The 20,534-nt window shown below is 41.7% G+C and overlaps 2 protein-coding genes and 1 pseudogene across 2 annotated transcripts in view; 2 read left to right on the top strand and 1 right to left on the bottom strand.

Annotated features, from left to right (window-relative positions):
* Positions 1 to 20,534, top strand: part of LOC120856892 (guanylate-binding protein 1-like) — a 285,120-nt gene that overhangs the window by 67,653 nt on the left and 196,933 nt on the right. The gene's annotated exons all lie outside the window — the stretch shown is intronic.
* Positions 1 to 20,534, top strand: part of LOC120855397 — a 169,960-nt pseudogene that overhangs the window by 43,362 nt on the left and 106,064 nt on the right.
* Positions 2,478 to 18,717, bottom strand: LOC120855398 (guanylate-binding protein 7-like). The gene is made up of 10 exons (XM_040229883.1): positions 18,455 to 18,717; positions 13,914 to 14,041; positions 11,658 to 11,767; positions 11,238 to 11,455; positions 8,130 to 8,369; positions 6,992 to 7,272; positions 5,404 to 5,616; positions 3,998 to 4,100; positions 3,483 to 3,676; positions 2,478 to 2,615 (listed from the first exon to the last, which is right to left on the bottom strand). Exons 1-10 carry the CDS (start codon positions 18,642 to 18,644, stop codon positions 2,478 to 2,480), a joined length of 1,815 nt encoding a protein of 604 aa, XP_040085817.1. The 5' UTR covers positions 18,645 to 18,717.

Raw genomic sequence — 20,534 nt, 5'->3', positions numbered from 1 at the left:
TGAATTTTTTGCCTACATTTCACACCCCTTTCCAGATGACCAAAGTTACTGTCTGTAGATAAATTTGGGTATGTTTGTTGTGAATAAATCAATTCATAATAGGTACATAACTGTTCTCTTTATAAAAACATTTGTACAGCAATAATAAATACATCAGAGCCTTGAACATATGTATTCCATTACAAACAGCATTTCTACCTCATTGTTAGGATTGTAACATTACTTTCATACTTCTCTGTGAATAGTGAATTTTTAAAATGATTTTGAATTCTTTTATAATCATAGAATAACACATGCACAACAGGAAAATACTTTTCCTTTGGAAAAGAGAAAGATTTATTTTCAAGAGAAAATTTCCTGCTAGGTGATGGGTATTGAAATCCATTGTCATACATTTGTTAGGTGAGTATTAAGCAATGAATGACATTACACAATCTGTCATACAGAGTGTTTGATGTACACAGATGAACTATCTTAATAGAGTTGCTTACACAGAAATGAAGCTGCAATAATAGATTTCACTAGTCCTCTTGGTTTAGACAGAAACCAGGGGTAATTGATTTAATTTCTGACTGCAATAAAGGTGTTTTATTCTAGTGAGCAAGTAGGAATCCAAGATTCAGAAAACTAGCAGGTTGGAAATGGAAAAAGTTATTTTTTCCAAGTGGTAATTAACATTAAAATACTTCAGAATAATAAGTGTGCTCTTTATGTTTAGATGCTGACTCCAATTAATGCTCATAGGGTGATTAATAGAATGTGAATTGACCAAATCTAGAATGAAACATTTTAAGGTGATTTTGTACAGGAGGTCTTCTTATCTGAATTAACAGCAAGGAGTTTGTTAAGTGGCATAAGAATTACCAAAGAAGTCAGTGTGGTTTAAAACATGTGATATGTCCGGAGAACTGAACAGATCTCAACCTCCTTGCACGAACGGGACATAAGGAGGGAGGGGCCATGGCTCTGCTAGCTGTGCATGTTCCAAGGTTCACTCCTGTTGCCCCGCTTCTCCCCACCCCAGAGGGGACCCAGGCCCTGAGAGAACTTCAAGCCCAGAGGACTTGCCACAGCTACTCACCATGGACCAGGCCTTTGCTTCAGAGCAGGACTTCCCCAGACTGCAGATTGGTTGTTTAAATGTTCTTGCCTGTGTTACACTCAATGTTCACACAACTAGCAGAATATAATCTGAGCCTCAAGAGATCAAAAGAGCTCACGACACCTTGCTAGTCCTGCTTCCTTAAGAAGCTATTTCCCATATTCTTGAAGAGAAGTCTCTTTTCCAATCTGTGTATTACTGCTTCTGTTTTTAATTTTAATAAGTGTGTTTATGTTTCAATAAGTAAGAATTCTTACAAAGAATAAAAGTCACAGAGGAATGTGCCATGAAGTTAGTTATCCTCTCATGTTATCATATTTATCTCATTGTGCTCACGGATACCAATTTCTTTTTTATTTTCCAAGACAGATGATAATATGTGCACATATTCATTATTTTTTCAATCAGTAGTACAACTATACACACTTTCTGCATCTTGAGATTTTTTCACGTTAGCATAAATAGAATTTCACTTTTCATTTCAGTGACTGTAGAGTTTTCCTGTGTTTAAATGTGTCTCAGGATTTATCTCACTAGTATGTGACAGCGGGACTTTGAAGTTTCCAGTCTTCTGAAATTACAACAATTTTATGACAAACTGCTACATATGTCATTTGCAACTTGTGTAAAAATTCTGTAAGATAAGTGGCTAAACATAGACTTCTGTATCAGCATTACTTGCATTTAAATCTTTGATACATATTTGTACCAATTTGCACTCTCTCTAGCATTTATCAGAGACCCCCAATTTCCTGGTACCCTTGCCAGCCAGTGTCCTTTCCAAGCTCTTCTTTCTGGCCCATCTGGGAGGTGACACATGTCCCTCCTAATTTTACCTTGTACATCATTTATAATCAATAAAGTTAAACATATTTATTCTGTTGGCATATTTTTGCCCATTTAAAAATATGTTGGTTGTTCTTTCCTCATTGATTTACAAGGGTTCATTATAACTTAAAGAGTTGATCTCTAAGACTTTATTATAGACTGCGAATGTTCTTCCTTTTCTCATTTGTTTCTTGCCTTTCTTAACACTTATCTATAATTATTCATTACCTTCCAACTTGTTTCCATTTTTTAAAATTAACTAATTCATTCAAAATTGTGTGGGTTTTTATTTTTGCATATCAAGCACTGGTAATCACTTTTGTAATAACTTTAGTAATTCTTTGGTAATCAGTTTTTAAGCTCCTCTTGAACAAAACTATCATGACATACATATTTTAAAAATGAACTGTAGAGTTACACTACTAAAACATAAGAAGCCTTTCAAAATATACTTAGGAGGGTTTCTCAGCCCCTTTCATACGATCACCGAGAAGTTTCAGTCCCATACCAAGTACTTTATAAGGCCCAGGGTGTACTGCAATTAATGTCATGCTCGCCATATCAAGGACATCTGAAATATTGAAGGACTTTTCATTTGTTGAATACCTTCTTTTAGTTGATATATCTCTTTATTTAACGCCTCAGCTTCCTTTTTGAATCCATCTGTGTGTAACTCTTTTTGCATCTGTAAAAAGGAGAGTACCTTTTAGAAAATACCCCAAATCAGCATTTTGCGTCAAACAACTACAGTTGATATGCATGTGTGTCTACTTCTCTAACACTTTAGATGTTTTTTTATATTATTCTAATATTTGCAAACATTTGCAACACAGAAGGGAGAGCATCCAGGGTTTAGAGATTCCCATGTTCCATCAACACCATCTTCTTGGGTACAGAGAAGTTGGGTATAGGTCAGGTCTGAAAACTACCTCAGGGAAAGGTTCCAGTCTTATAACATACACTTTGGGAGAACATGTAGGTGAGTTCTAAATATTTGTCAGTTTCACTGAGGTAGAATGGCCACACACATGTCACCAAAATGGCACTGCTGACTCACTTCTAGCTATCAAACTCTAGGTATCAACCTCCAGGCAGGGACAAAGAATGCATTTAGTTTAGGTGTATAAAATGAATCAGGAGATCTGATCAGGAAACAAATGTAGCAAATTTTACAGCTTTCAGGATCCAGTATTTCATACCAGGCACAATTTTCAGGAGCAGATGGAACTATTCCATATCTCTGATGGTTGTATCCCAAATTCTAAGGACTCTAAGACTAAGGTCCTATTCACATGTGAACAAATGTGATGCTGTAATCACCATGAACAGCAGTACAGGAGCTTGGGCCATGTTATTTGTCCCATTCAAACATGAACAATACAGAAGGTGCCGAGTCTTACAGACATAAACCAATTCACAGTTTGATGTTACAGTGAATCCTATGTTTTTGTATTTCCTTCTGGGATCTGACTTAAGATCAAATTCCTGTCCCTTTATTGCTGAGGAGTTAGGGTCTCCCCATCAGGCTCTGCCCAGGCCCATGTAGACTTACCTTCAGTTTGTGGTCCAGCATCATTTCCTGCTCTCTCAGAAGGTTTTTTCTTTCTCTTTCCATCTTCTCTTGCAGTTGGGCCAAGTTTTCTTTGAGGCTTCTCTCTTGTGCCTCCATTTTCTGTTCCTCTTCATTCTGTTTCTCTCTTAGCAGCTCCTGTTCTCTCTCAGCTGCATTCTTCTTGGCACACTCAGCTGTCTCACAAGAATTTTAAAGAGGGGAGAACATGACTTATGCTGAGCTGTCACCTCCTTTGCTCAGAGATAAAGTGGCTTTAATATTGTGGGATGGAGCCTGACTGTTCCTGCTACCTCATCAGACAACATGCTTCAGCACATGATGGAAGCACTGATAGGAAGTACATGCAACCCAAACTCCCCCGTTTACTTCCATATGTAGCAGAGAGGTTCCATGGAAGAAGAGGAAGCTCTGGTGTCAGGAAGTGTTTGCTCCCACACCTGCCAAAAGGCAACAGGAGCCACCTTCCCCTCTGAGAGCTCAGTCCTCCCCTGTACCTGCCATGGCCTTGTCCCCAGCAGTGAGGGCCTGGTCTGCCTGCAGGATGGCTTCCTCCACTCCTGCCTGTGACTGCAGGAAGCTCTGGAGGACCTGGTTGGCCTGAGGAATCAAGAAGGAGCAAAGACTTGTCAGGTAGAAAAGATGTAGTGTCTTGCTGTGGAAATTATTGTTCAGTAAACTACCGACTGTGTCCTGTAAATTCTCCATCCTTTGTAGGCTCCCCAAATGGTTACAGACCTGAGAATTATGTGCATGTCTACAAACACGCATGGAGCATTTGCTTGGAAGGCCAGTGGAGCTGATTTTCAGGAGTCCCAGAGGGCCTGGGTAAATAAGAGTCTTAGCCCTTACACTGCTGCTGCTGCAAGTCGCTTCAGTCGTGTCCGACCCTGTGCGACCCCACAGACGGCAGCCCACCAGGCTCCACCTGGGATTCTCCAGGCAAGAACACTGGAGTGGGTTGATCTCACATGTCCCAGGACCCAGAGAATAAACAGTAACTTGATAGGAGCCTGAGTCAGACCTACCTGCTGACCCTGGAGAGTCTCCCAGATTGCCTGGAGGCAACTGGAGCTTCACTTGGGGACATAGACACTGGCAGAAGACATTCTGGGAAGCTCCTTCCACTACTTGGACACTGGTGCTGGTGAGCGCCATTTTGGAACCTTCTCCCTATCTTATTAGCCCCAAGACCCAGGCCTGCCCTAATGCAATGGTCTACAGATGCCAGTCCTGGGATGCCTCAGGCCAAGCAACTGACTAGACATGCATGCAGCCCCATCCACCAGCAGATCTCCTGCCCACAGCTGCCTCTGGACATGGCTGTGCCTACCAGAGGGCCAGGGACACAATCCCATTCACCAGAGGGACTGAGACCTGAAACCCTCCAGCCAGAGACTCTGGGACACATCAGGGGAAGATACCAGGTATAAAAGACCTGTTTCTCAGTCTACAGGGCCAGTCCACTCACTAGCAGGCCATGTCATTCCTGGGACCAGCTGGGTTCAAGACCACCTGGACCAATATCAGGCCAACACAATCTTCAAAATCCCCCAGATCCAGGAGCCTAACAGCTCTATCATGGTCAACACATGCTCTGGAACTCCTGGACCCTGCACCCAGACCCCGGGACATGGCTCTCTCCTTTAGTAGGGTGTTACTAGATCTAGGACCTGTCTCACCCACCAGTGGGCAGCCAACAGACCTGGGATCTCCTGGACTCTTGCTCAACTCATCAGAAAAACAGCACTAGACTCAGAACCCTCCTGGGGTTCCAAGTCAGCCTCCTCTGTGCAAATTTCCTCAGCTGTCTCTGTGCAAATCAGGATCTGGCAACCAAATGAACCAACAAAGACCCTTTGACTCTAATCTGCTGCTCTTCCCCAATCCTATTACTCCTCACCTTAACTCCTTTCCTGGGAACCAGTTTATAGCCTTGTTCAAATTTGTTCCTTGCTTCTAAATAGAGACTATGTCCTCCAGGGACAAAGAATGTGCCTCCTGAAATACTTTTCACCAAGGATTCTGAAAGCTGCTTAAGCTCAGCCTCACAATATTTGACAGAAGCCTCTTCATTCTGGATCATGAAACTGTCCTTCTTTTTCTCCATGATGTCCTGCCAAGGAAATAAGGGAAAATTCAATAGAAAGAAGTTGTTAGACAGGATGGTCCAGCTGTGCTCCGTTGGAAGAAGCAGTCTGACAGCATCAGGGCACAGGAGACTCAGAATAACAGACATGGAGTCAGGTGTCCGTTGTAGTCCCAGTTCTGACCAACTCTTTGTGTGACTTGTGTGAAGTCCCCTAAATTCCCTGGGCTCAGTGTCAACACCTGTGCAATGAATGGGTTGGCAGAAGCATAGTACTACTTTAACAGATTAGCATTAATAGTGATCTATCCATCCATCCCCAGTGAACAACGAAAAGACAATTATGACTGAAAGTAGGGCATCTTCTGCCAACTTGGATGGTAAGGATAAAACATACATACATAGGAAATCAGGTTCCTACTAATGAATTAACTAGACACTGAGCAGGGCTTCCCAGGTGACGCAGTGGTAAAGAATCCGCATGCCAGTGCAGGACACGCAACAGATGCTGGTTCAATCCTTGGGTTGGGAACATCCCCTGTAGGAAATGGTAACTCACTCCAGTATTCTTGCCTGGAAAATTCTGTGGACAGAGGAGCCTGGGGGGCTATAATCCATGGGATCTCAGAGTGAGATGTGACTTAGTGAAACAACACCACACCAATTAGAGTTTTCAATTTTTCTTATATTCTCATCTTATTGAGAATTTGAGTGTGTGAAAATGCAGGAAAAGAAATGTTTTGCTTGTACTTATAAATTCCAATCAGGCTTGCTTTCTCAATATGAAGAAGAGATTTTTGTAACTTATAATGGTCAAGCAAGACTGAAAGTCAGACTTTCAGTGAAGGTGCTAATGGTAAGCAGAATTATGATCTCCAAGAGTTCTCTGTCCCAGGGTCTACACTCTACCTAATCCCTGGACTTGTGAATATGATGAACAATTATTCTGTGTACTGACTATATTGCATGGAACATGTTGACTTTACAAAATGGAGATTACCCAGGTGGATATTACCTGGTCACCCTTGCACTTTACATGTTATTCTTCTCCAGTTGGTGGCAGAAGTGGTAGTCCAAGAAATGTGAACCTTGTTTTTAACTATGGTACACCAAGCAGAATACCCACAGACCCTGGGTGGGATCTGACCTGAGGAATGATAAGCTAATAGAGGTGTGTTGTTTCAAGTTGCTAAGAGCAGAGTAATTAGTTTTGCCACAACAGAAAATAAGAAGCCCAATTTTTAGAAAAGTGATGACCTGTAGCCTGTAGAGCCCTATCACTCATTAGAATCTAAACTCCTTTCATGATAAGAAGCACAGGAACCGTTTTGTCAAAAAGGGGGAGTCTCAGTATCATTCCAGAAGAAAGGAATCAGGAAGCATATATTCTCGGACACATTACCACGAGCTTCTTCTGGAACATCAGCTTGTCATCCTTGAAGGAGCGCTCCATGAAGATGGCAATGGCTTCCTTCTCACAGGCTGCATGCACCTCCAGCAGCTCCTGGAGCATGTCTGTAGGAAGGTTCAGTTTCTGGGTCATCTGCTCACTGTAGTGATCAGCTGCCTTCTGCACGGCTACTGAGTTCTCACGCTCAGCCAGAGTTATTACTGCATTCTCCAAACAGGGAACTCCTCCACTGTTGATGGCATCTACGTAGGCCTCCACCAGAGTCCCCAACCCTGAAAGATACATAATATTTATTAAGTGGAGAGAGAATTCTTACCTGTTTTATAGGTTTAGAGATTAGCACCTTAAAAAAAATCACTAAAATTTTATGGAAGTGGAAGTTTCCTTTTCCTCTATTTATTCTTCTACTCATTCTATTTACTCTTTCTGTATCCTTCTCCTGTTTGATCTATGGATCTACTTCTTTATAATAACATTCACTATGTCTACTATTCACTCTATCTTTTATGATTCTCAAATTCATCATATTACTATATTGAACAAATGATCTCAAACAATATGCCCAAGATTCTCCTAGATCATTTTTCCCATTGTAATAAAATAAAAAGAACTTATTATAGATATAAGTAAATTACATAGCTTGTGGGCATTATTTGTAAATGAAAATGTCTTCAAGAATTTCAGGACAGTTGAAACAAACATGAAACCAAGCAAGGCTCATCGCAGCATGACTGCCCAGGTGGCATGTCTGTGAAGCCAGCCCTGTACATTTGTTTCTCAGACTCTCAATGAACTTAAACAGATTCATAACTACTATTTATTTTCTGATTCATGTAAATTCACAAAATATCTTGCCTATTCTCACTCGAAACACTTATCCCTTCAGACATCTCATCACCATGAAGATTTCTATCTTTAATTTATATCAGTAATGTAATATTTCATGAGACTTTATATATGCTTCTCTAAATGAATAAACATGCATTTTCATGAGTGGTGTGAACATCCATTTTCCAAGTCACATGGAGAAGAAAACAACTGCAGAGAAACCAAGAGAAATCAAGAGTGTAATCACAAGTTTACCACACACTGAAGCACAGAGAGACATGAGATAGCCAAGGAGACTCACCTCCCCCAGTGACAGTGATTCCTTCTCTTAGAGTCTTGGGCTTTGCATGGGTAAAGATATATAAGCAAAAATCTTTTGATTGCTTCTGGAAATTCACATCCAATTGGTTATCTGATAGTTCCCCAACATGGATTAATAGCTTTCTGTCATTTGTAGGCCAGTCAAAGATAAAGCACTTTCTTTTTGGAAAAAATTTCCCAATACACTCTCTGGGCATGTTGGAATATTGGATTTGGGGATCTTTGCCTGAAGAATTGGAAAAAGAGCAATCACGAAAGGAATAGGGGGCTGAGGATTTTCAGTTCCCAGGATCTTTGCATCACTATAACTCTTGTGCTCGTATATCTTCTATTATTGAATCGTGCAAATCGATCTTACACTAAACTACCCAGGGGTGGAAAATCTCCTCACCCCCTTTTTTTGTGTATCTCTAAGAACAAAGGAAGTACGTCTGAGGAGGTGGGGGAGGAATCCATTCTTAGTGACAAACTTCTGATTCTTTTCCTTAACTTTCCATGCTGTGCAGTGGATCAACTACTTATTAGATGTTTCTTGAGTGATAGATTAATCCAAGAAATTGTCAGAAATATTTTTCTGATATTACAGTTCCCATATGAGAAATGACATATAGGCTCTACAGTAATGTGATGGTAGAAATAAAGATTTATTATATTTTTATGATATTGCTGGGAAAATAACCTGTGGAAGACAAATGATACTCAGGATGTGAAGAAACGCTTCATAAATCAGAGCAAAAAAGTACACACATTGTAGATATAATTGGCGATTACTTTAGCATACACCATTTCATGTTAGTGTAGCCTAAATGAAACCAATCACAAAGAAAGGCAGTGCCAAGGAATGTTCAAACTACCACACAATTGCACCCATCTCACAAGCTACCAAAGTAATGCTCAAAATTCTCCAACCCAGGCTTCAACAGTACGTGAACCATGAACTTCCAGATGTTCAAGCTGGATTTAGAAAAGGCAGAGGAACCAGAGATAAAATTGTCAACATCCACTGGATCATCAAAAAAGCAACAGAGTTATGGAAAAACATCTACTTCTGCTTTATTGACTATGCTAAAGCCTTTGACTGTATGAATCACCACAAACTGTGGGAAATTCTTCAAGAGATGGGAATACCAGGCCACCTTACCTGCCTTCTGAGAAATCTGTATGCAGGTCAGGAAGCAACATTTAGAACTGGACATGGAACAACAGACTGCTTCCAAATTGGGAAAGGAGTACGTCAAGGCTGTATATTGTCATCCTGCTTATTTAACTTATATGCAGAGTACATCATGCGAAATGCTGGGCTGGATGAAGCACAAGCTGGAATCAAGATTGCTGGGAGAAATATGAATAACCTCAGATATGCAGATGACACCACTCTTATAGCAGAAAGTGAAGAGGAACTAAAGAGCCTCTTGATGAAAGTGAAAGAGGAGAGTGGAAAAAGTCGGCTTAAAACTCAACATTCAAAAAATGAAGATCATGGCATCTGGTCCCATTACTTCATGCAAATAGATGGGGAAACAGTGGCAGACTTTATTTTGGGGGGATCTGAAGTCACTGCAGATGGTGACTGAAGCTGTGAAATTAAAAGACGCTTGCTAACTGGAAGAAAAGTTATGACCAACCTAGACAGCATATTAAAAAGCAGAGACATTACTTTGTCAACAAAGGTCCATCTAGTCTAAGCTATGGTTTTTCTAGTAGTCATGTATGAATGTGAGAGTTGGACTATAAAAAAAGCTGAGCACCAAAGAATTGATGCTTTGAACTGTGGTTTTGGAGAAGACTCTTGAGAATTCTTTGGACTGCAAGGAGATCCAACCTGTCCATCCTAAAGGAAACCAGTCCTGAATATTCATTGGAAAGACTGATGTTGAAACTGAAACTCCAATACTTTGGCCACCTGATGCAAAGAAAGGACTCATTTGAAAAGTCCCTGATGCTGGGAAAGATCGAAGGCAGGAGGAGAACGGGACGGCAGAGGGTGAAATGGTTGGATGGCATCACCAACTCAATGGACATTAGTTTGAGCAAGCTCTGGGAGTTGGTAATGGACAGGGAAGCCTGACGTGCTGCAGTCCATGGGGTCACAAAGAATTGGACATTATTGAGTGACTGAACTGAACTGAACTGAACTGAAACCAGGGGACCTCATCTCTGCTTTGCATAATTTTACACTGGATGTGATTATTATATAGAAGGATTCTGGGCATCTACCAGTAGTTCAACAAATACCTATTTATCGAATTAATAAATAAATTATTGAAAGTGAAACTTAGTCACTTAGTTATGTCCAACTCTTTGCAACCTCATGGACTGTAGCTTGCCAGGCTCCTCTGTCCATGGAATTCTCCAGGCAAGAACACTGGAGTGGGTAGCCATTTTCTTCTCTGGTAGATCTTCCCAACCCAGGGATTGAACACAGGTCTCCTGCATTGCAGGCAGATTCTTTACCAGTTGAGCCACCAGAGAAGTAAATGATTAAGTGAACAAAAATGAATATTGCCTCCAGGTACCACTCTGCTAAAATAATCTGAATAACTAACTTATTATATTAGCTGACATATACTGTGTCAGGTTCTAGGATGAAGAGTGTGATATAAAGGATCTGACAGTCTTACTGGAGGGACACGGCAATGCTTTTTCCTGAACTCTAGTGTATAAACAGCCTATCTATCAATATGAAGAATGTAGCTACCTATACCATTAAGATGCACTGTGTTAACGGTACTTTGAAAATTTGTTCTTTTGTTTACCTTCTGATTCTGGTTCGATGGATTATCTTTCTCAATAGAAAAGGAGAAGCACTTAGATTTACTATGTAATGTAAGTTTATGTGAGCCTTTTTTTCATGGTATTCATTTCTCTAAAATCATTTGGTCTGATATTGGACTCCATATTTCCTCTGTGAGCTTAAGCTCTGGTCACTAGAGTTGTCCCAGTAACAATAATGACTGAAGCCACCATCTGTCATTAGCATGACCTCAGGCACCATTAGCATGACCTCAACTCAACCTCAAATCAAGACTGACATCAAGCGCTGAATGTCAGAGCTCTGATGACCCCACCTCCTACTGAACCATCCAACACTCCGACCCTGCTCTGATCCCTGGAATCAACGTCAAGGCATTCTCCAGGTACTCAACTTCAGTGATGGGGTAGTCATCTAACTCCAGTTCCAACATGAAATCCCGCACAGTCCAGATGAAGTCTGGAAAGAAACTCACAAACTCGGCTGAGTCCTCTTCTTCATCGGAGCTGGGGGATGATTTGGTTCTGATTAACTCTGTTAGTTCAGTCACATAGCTGTGATTAGCTAAGGAATAAGAAGCACCCTCCAACACGATTTCCAGATTTGCCCCCAAAACACGTTATATCAACCTTCTCTTTTGCCCCATTTCCCCTCTAGATCAGCCATGAAAATGGAATCATGGGAAAGAAAAAACAGTATCAGTCGCTAGTCCCATAAACTCAATGAAATGCGCTGGTTCAGTTCCTGGAAGGATACTGCAGCTGCTCCAGGGCCTGGTGGTTGATGGTGCTCATGCTGTTGTAGACAAAGGTGCTGCTCAGGAGCACGGCCAGGGCAAAGATCCACGAGTCATTCTTGGAGTCCCCCTAAAAAGTACATTACAGCATGAGGATGCTACTCCTCATTCTCCCATACGGTTGTTCATTTACTATAACAGTTGTATTGTAACTGAGTAAGGCAAGTAGCATAAATTTTCAAGACAATGCTAAATGCAAACCTTTTTGGTGTTGACACTGATCCCGCTAAGCACTTTGGTGTGGTTAGCTATTAACAGAAGTGAATGACATCATAAATGTGCATCAGGCTTCTCTCATGGCTCAGTGGTAAAGAACCCACCTGCCAATGCAGGAGACGTGGGTTAGATCCCTAAACTGGGAAGATCCCACATGCTGGGGAGGAACAGCCTGTGCACCACAACTATGGAGCCTGTGCTCTAGTGCCCGAGAGCTGCAAGTACTGAGCCCATGCACTGGAACTACTGAAGCCCATGCACCCTAGAGCCTGCGCTCTGCAACAAGAGAAGACACAGGAGTGAGAAGCCTAAGCACTGCAGCTGGAGAGTGGCCCCCACTGTCTGCAACAAGAGAAAAGCCCGCACAACAACAAAGACCTAGTGAAGTCAAAAATAAAATAAATAAATTAACAGAATTATTTTTTTTAATGTCAAATGTTTAATACAGTGCCTGGAACACATAAGTTATGCAACAATAAGTGGGCCATGATTCCTTTGCACTTCTTTTCTTGATCATAGGCTATGTTAGGAACTAGTGTTATTCGATTAAATTCATCAACTATTCATTGCACATTTAGAAAACAGCAGATACAACATCTGCTTATATGGATATAAAGTTTCCTATGACAGTCCCTCCTTAGAGAGATGGAGGGGCAGATTATCTGGCAATATGTAAATACATCCAGGATGCCAGGCATGAACCCTAATACTATACTGTAAAAGACAAAGGGGATGATTTCAAATGAACCAGAAAATGTACTCTGCATTCAGAGCCAGATGTGATTGTGTCTGACAGTGACATGATGGCATTAGGTTAAAGAGAGCTGGGCATTAAAGAAATGACAGAACATGGACTTGTGCAGTGACAGGGACCATGCACACGGAGGGTCCACAATCACAGTTGTCAGAGAGCCTGATCAGAAAGCACATTACATGCTCCTTTTATTTGACTGAAGTAGTGGTTACCCAAGTGGTCATAGATGATGAGGCTGAAAATGAGATTCAGGAGAAGTCACGAGCGACTTTGGAACAGAGTATATATTGCCGAGACACACCACAGGTAGGGAGGGCAGCAAGTTCTGCTGCTATCAGTGTGCAGTCTGGTGTGCTTTGGTTCCTTGACAAATACAATTAGACAAAAAGAAGAAGGTCATGCAAACTAGAATCTAGCAGGAGTCAGTAGACCATCTTGGGTTGACAATGAGATGATTACTGAGTACTTTAAATCTGGATTTTTAAACTCAGAATTTCTGAATTCATGCCCTAAATCCTTTTCTGCAGTGATGAAAATCAAAGATTCAATGTTACTACTAGAAGCAGATTAATATAAATAAGGAGAAAAATTGATTGCAAGTAACACTGTGAAGACAAAATACCTAATATTATCCCATTTACATTTTCTTCATGAGTCTAGCTCAAGTTTTTTACAGAATTCATTGAAGAATTCCTCTTCAGAGATCCAAAACATGGAATAAAATGCTCCTGGTATGTTGGAAGCTTTTCTGGAGATTTAAAAAGTAGTTTATTTGCTGAATCTACTTTCACGATTCCTACTTCCAACTTGAGTAACCCTACACATCTGAACCAGCAGATCCAGCTGACTGCATGAGTTACAGCTTTCACTAAGATTTCTTCCCAAACCTAAAAAACTGGGGTAAGGCCTCACTCTTTTTTTCAGATAAAACCTGCTTATTTTTTATCTCCCCAACTCAGCTCTGGCTTATACTTCACTCACTGTTGCACTTAACACAGAGCCTTAGATTTGAACCCAATACATATTTGTTAACTTCCATCTTTCACCCCAGTGTTAAAAATAAGGAGATGTGTCCCTAGTAACCAAAGTATTGATTTTATTAAAGGGAAAATTCAAGGAAAGAGAATTTAACCTCATTATTTATAACTGGATTTGCAGTTTACAGGAATATGTTGAAAATTTGAATTGAGGTGAGAAACTGAATTGTAAGTGGAGTGTCAGGAGTAAAGAGGATTCCCTGCCTTACCTTCTCCACATCACCCAGGCCCTCAGTGTCCAGAAGGACCAGGATGTGGTTCTCCTTGGAGGGGTGGGGCACACACCACATCCAGATGCCCTTGGTTTCAGACCTCACTGTGGAGCCCAGACGGAAACCTGCCCAGAAAGAGGAGGAAGCAACGCACAGTAAGAGCAGAGAGTCCAGGCTGCCCATGGGCTACTTTGGGTGAACCTGTGTGCATGTGAGTGCCTGCCTGTGGGGAGGATGCTTTCACTTTAACAAGTACAGAAGACCCAACCTCTACACATATTCAGAACCTTCTCAAGAATCACTTTGTGTCCTCTTTTCATCTCTTACAATTCATTAATAGCTCAAACCATGTCACATTCTAAAATGTTAGCTCTATTAACCTCTCTACATTTGTCTGACACTGAAGAGCTCCCTTATCCTCCACTTTCTGATGGACTTTTACCAGTGAGAGGTAACAGTAGAAGATTAGAAGGCAGGCACCTGTTGCCCCGGCTTCCACCCCGATGAACCATGGTGTCCAGGGGCTTCTGTTCCCACATTTAGTCACATCTCCTTTTTGGTAAAGAATTGGCCTGCAATGCAGGAGACCCTGTTTGATTCCTGGGTCAGGAAGATCCCCTGGCGAAGGGAGAGGCTACCTACTCCAGAATCCTTGGGCTTCCCTGGTGGCTCAGATGGTAAAGAATCCACGCACAATGGGGGAGATCTGGGTTCAGTCCCTGAGTTGGGAAGATCCCCTGAAGGAGGACATGGCAACCCACTCCAGTATTCTTGCCTGGAGAATCCCCATGGACAGAGGAGTCTGGTGGGTCACTGTCTGTGGGATCGCAAAGAGTCGGACATGACTGAGCAACTAAGCACAAGACCTTGATATTTACCACATCTGGAATCCACTCACTGCTTGTCTCTTCATGCTGTAGGAGATATCAAAGCTGCTTGACATTGTTCCTGCCACCCTCTGAGTGTTTCTGCATTACTTCATGGGTTCCCTTTGCTCAGCTCATGCCCTTGTAGTTGTCCCTCCAATAAACATCTTCAGTTACCCCCTAAGTGGATTCTCGTGTCCTTTCACAACCTGCACTGATACATCAACTTTTGTTAGTTTTATTCCTCTTCTTCCTCCTCATATTTTCCTCATTTCTCTTCTCCTCTTCAAAAATGAAGAATTCTTTGTTTACTGACTCACACAGAGATATAACAGAAGGGAAAGCAAAAGAGACCTGTAAGACTTGCTTGCCCTTCTTTCTCAAGGCTTAAGCCCAGAGATGGGAGAGGATGTGTACATGCCTAAGAAGCTGCGGGTAAGATATCTCACCCAACAGTCCAAGATTCTGACCTTGGTCAGATGCCAATGCTCCCTTCAACTGAGAATAGAAATGGATCTGATGAAATAGCTGAGGGAGCATGGCTCAGCATGGCTCAGGCCATTCAGTGCCATATCTTGTGTGTTCTGCTCAATGTGGGTATAGGACCTGAGATGATCTTCACTCTTCTACACCATGATGGCATTTGACTGTGTGCTGATTAATACAGAGAAATGTGAACTCTCAGTTCCTCCAGGGAGAAAAGACCAGCTATAAGCGGAGGTCATCATGGTCAGTTATGAGATGTCAAGAACAGAAAATAGTATTACCACAGGAGAGAAAATATTGACTTGCTTCTGCTAGTCAACCCTAAGTGGGTGCTAATTTGTGCTTTCTTCTTCCTGTGATATGACATGCGGTAAGTCACAATTCAGATGTTTTAAAGCATGACTGCTTAGTCGCTCAGTTGTGTCCAACTCTGGTCCCATAAGTAGTAGCCCGCAAGGCTTCTCTGTTCATGGGGATTGTCCAGGCAAGAATACTAGAGTGGGTGGCCATGCCCTCCTCCAAGGGATCTTCCCAACCCAGGATCAAACCCAGGTTTCTTGCACTGCAGGCGGATTCTTTACCAACTGAGACACCAGGGAAGCCCTGAAACATGACTGGGTTAAAGGTTTCCTCAGTAGGAAAATCACCTCTTTATTCACAGATGTTATCTCAAGTAGCAAAAGAAAGAATGTTCTTCAAACTCCTTGCATGTATCTCTTTCTTAGAGTTCTGAAATCTTAAATCTCTCCAAAAATACCTATTTATTAATTTACGCTGGCAAGCAAAAGCATCCTTCCCTGATTGGTGATCAATTTCCTTTCAAAGAAAGACAAACATAAAATGTCTTGTTTTAAGTCAGTAAGAGATTGCAAAGGAAAAATGAGAGTGGGGGAAAGGAAGAACAAAGAGAGATGGGGGAAGAGAGAGAGACACACACACACACAGAGACAGAGAATTTGAGTGAGACACTGAGATATTCCTAGGGACCCTTAGAGTTTAGTGAACTGAGGTTCTACTCCCTAATTGTGCTAAGCTGCTGGGCCACAGAGGAAGGCATTAGGAAAGAAATGGTGTGTGGTCTTCTCAGAAATGCCCAACAGGACATGGGTGTATTATCCTAAAAATCAATTAGAAACAAGTCAGGCAACTTGGCAGAAAAAACCCTCTTGAAATAGGAAAGACAAAAGGCAAATATATGAAAAAGTGCTCAAACCTATTAGTAGTGAGGCAAATAACAAGCAACCATACAGACACCAGATTGACCTAAGTTTAAAATGTTTTTACTGAAATTTTGTGACAATATGGAAAATTCAAATTGCTGCTAATAAGCACATAAACTGAACATAAAGCTAAAAAGGCTGTTTGATGTTATCTAGAAAGGCTGAAGACAAACACTTCTTGATTCAGCAATTCCACTTCTAGGTAAAACATAAGGAAGTTAGTATATACTCACACCAGGATATGGATGAAGAATAATCATGAGAGCACCATTCATAAAAGATAAAAGTTGCAAATAATGCCAGAGTTCATCAGGAACAAATGGATCAGTAAATTGTGGTATCCTCTGTCAGTTTAAAAGTACAAAATAGTGAAAGTGATTACAGACACCTATGACAAACTCTTGCCTGGAGAATCCCATGGATGGAGGAGTCTGGTGGGCTGCAGTCCATGGGGTCGCAAAGAGTTGGACATGACTGAGCAACTTCCCTTTCACTTTTCACTTTCATGCATTGGAGAAGGAAATGGCAACCCACTTCAGTGTTCTTGCCTGGAGAATCCCAGGATCGGGGGAGCCTGGTGGGCTGCCGTCTATGGGGTCGCACACAGTCAGACACGACTGAAGCGACTTAGCAGCAGTAGCAGCAGCATGACAAATTAGATGAACCTCATAAACTTTTTATTGAGAATATGAATCAAGATCCCAATGAATACCAGAATGTACTTTCCTCTATAAAGTTTAAGCTATTTTTAAGAAATAGTTGCATAGATTGTAAAACAATATTTAAATATAAAGAATGAAAGAAGGTACCATGAAAATCAAAACATCAGTGAGCTCCAGTGAGGGTATAAGAGAGTGTGATTTGGGCTTTTGGGTGTTGGTGATGTTTTATTTCTTGCTCTGGGCAGTGACTGAACAGTTGATCACTTCATACTTATCAACTTTTTAATGTGTATATATATATATTTTATGTATTCTTCCATATGTGTTGTGACATGTGTGTGCTCAGTCTTGGCTGACTCTTTGTGACTCCATGGACTATAGTCCACCACGCTCCTCTGTCCATGGAATTTTCCAGGCAAGAATACTGGGGTGGCTTGCCATTTTCTTCTCCACGGAATCTTCCCGACCCAGAGATTAAACCCGAGTCTCCTGTGTCTCCTGTGCTGGTGGGCAGATTCGTTACCACTGCACCATGAGGGAAACCTGAAAATGTTAGTTGCTCAGTCGTGTCTGACTCTTTGCAACCCCGGTGGCAGTAGCCCATAGCTGCCAGGCTCCTCTCTCCATGGAATTCTCCAGGCGAGAATACTGCAGTGGGCTGCCGTTCCCTTCTCCAGGGGATCTTCCTGACCCAGGGATTGAAACCAGGTCTCCTGCATTGCAGGCAGAGTCTTTACCATCTGAGCCCCCAGGGAAGCCCCATCTATGTGCCTTAGAGTTCACATATGAGAAAAGACTAGTTAGACAATATGTACAGTTATCAAAGTTTTACTGTGAAATTAAACCAAAAGGAATGCATGGTAGTCTCGTTGAGGTATAGGATATAGGGATTTTGCTGTCAGTGCTCCCTCCAATCATCTTCTAAAAATAAGACATATTAAAAAATATTTGTGTGCTGCTTGGAACGACTCTGTGGTTTAGGACAAATGTGGTGAAGGAGAAAGGAAGGCAGTAATTGTTGAAGATGAGCCCCTGAGAAGACGGCTGTGGATGGAATCAGGACGAACGAGGTAGATGTTCTGATGGGACTGGGAACTCTCGGTCACTGGGCAGAATAGTGAACACTGGAGGGATGGGTTTGAAGTTATAAACTCGGTGGTGAGAATTAGAAGTTTTCTTCAGTGACGGGAGCAGGGGGGTCGGGGTTAGGCTCTTCCCTAACATGACCCTAGAGGAGGAGGATCAGCAGCCTGCGTTACCATGCTTTCAAGCAAATGTCCTGAGTGACACTCTAGAAAACTCACCGTGGTTTTGTCCTGCTAGGCGGTTCATCAGGTAGGACTTTTCGGTCCGATAGAGCCCTGCGATGGCCACCACCACCACAGGCTGAGATATCTGCTTGAGAGTCTTTAATGCTCTAGGATTTACTGTCAGCTGATTGTTCTGGTTTCTTACCAGACAGATGGGGCCCATTATGGTGGATCCAGATGCCATGGGAAGTTGTAACCCAGAGGAAAAACTCAGTAGAACACAAGGTCCCCAGAGGGGTGGGATGGGGGAGGGGGGCAGGAGGGAGGCTCAAGAGGGAGAGGATATATGTATACATATAGCTGACTCATATTGTTGTACAGCAGAAACTAACACAGTATTGTAAAGAAATTATATTTCAATTAAAAAATAATAAAATGTGAAAAAAAAAAAAAAAACCCTACAGGGTCCTGAGGTCATCCCTCATGGTTACCAAAGTCATATGCACATTAGTCTTCTGCTTGTGGAACTTAGATATCAATTCTCTTTGCTTTGTATATTTCAAAAAGGTAAGTATTTAGCCTAGTGTGCCAAGGCCTGTATAGGTACAGTATGTATATTATCTTATTGATCCTTCAGTTCATTTCAGTTCAGTCGCTCAGTCGTGTCTGACTCTTTGCGACCCCGTGAATCGCGGCACGCCAGGCCTCCCTGTCCATCACCAACTCCCGGAGTTCACTCAGACTCGTGTCCATTGAGTCAGTGATGCTATCCAGCCATCTCATCCTCTGTCGTCCCCTTCTCCTCCTGCCTCCAATCCCTCCCAGCATCAGAGTTTTTTCCAATGCGTCAACTCTTCACATGAGGTGGCCAAAGTACCGGAGTTTCAGCTTTAGCATCATTTCTTTCAAAGAAATCCCAGGGTTGATCTCCTTCAGAATGGATTGGTTGGATCTCCTTGCAGTCCAAGGGACTCTCAAGAGTCTTCTCCAACACCACAGTTCAAAAGCATCAATTCTTCGGCACTCAGCTTTCTTCACAGTCCAACTCTCACATCCATACATGACCACAGGAAAAACCATAGCCTTGACTAGACAGATCTTGGTCGGCAAAGTAATGTCTCTGCTTTTGAATATGCTATCTAGGTTGAACCTTAACGTAACCTTGCCCACATGAGGCATACAGTGAACAGACTGAGGGCACAAAGCACTGATGATAGAGCTCTGAGAACACTAACATTTGGGGGTAAGTAGAGACAGATGGGACATGAGCGGGATGAGGGGTGACCAGAGATGATTTCTTGAGTTCCAGAATGATTTGATCACTCATTAACTGCACAAATATTTATTGAGAAACTTCCATGTGCTGGACACTGTTCTAGGAGCTTAGGATCAAACAGTGAACAAGACGGATACAAATTCTTGCTTCATGGATCTCTATTCTAGTAAAGGAGACAAATAATATAGAAAGTGAAAAAATAAAATATCCACATATATGGATATTAGAGGGTGGTAAATGCTCAGAAGGAAATGAGCAGGGAATGGGATTTGAATTTACATGGAGATTAATCAGGGAAAACCTTGCCAAGAAAGGAAAAATGAATGTGACTGGCGACCAGAAGAAGGAATCAGTGGAGTAGGCCAGGCTGGAGGAAGAGTGATTGTGAGAGATAGAAGCTGAGAGAAAGATGCTGCTCTCCCTTAAAACAGCACAGATCTTTAAGGTAGCTAACAAAGTTGCACATGTAATAATTAATTTACTAACTAATTAAAGGGTATTTCTTATTATTTAAGCAGATAGAGAAGAGATGCAAGCAACTTGGGTGTTGTAAGGTCTGGCTAGATATGCCAGGGTCTCACATCTAGGCCAGACTCTACTTTAAATGATTTCATCACCATGATTAGATGTTTCATGATCTTAGGAGACAGAAGTCAGAAGGCTTTGACTGTTCCTTTATTTTCTCGAAAACAATACTAAGAAAAATCCACATGTTTCCATATGTTACTGGCTATGTGACAACTGAGAAGATTAATTTCTTTGTGCTTCAGTTTTTTCTTCTATACAATGGCAGCATTAGACATAAAAATCAATCTGTCATTAGGGTTATTTGGAGGATTAAATATCTCATGATGCTTA

This window comes from Oryx dammah, unplaced genomic scaffold, assembly GCF_014754425.2.
Source record: "Oryx dammah isolate SB20612 unplaced genomic scaffold, SCBI_Odam_1.1 HiC_scaffold_28, whole genome shotgun sequence".
NCBI classification, from domain to species: Eukaryota; Metazoa; Chordata; class Mammalia; order Artiodactyla; family Bovidae; genus Oryx; species Oryx dammah.
This window is presented reverse-complemented; position numbering and strand designations above follow the sequence as displayed.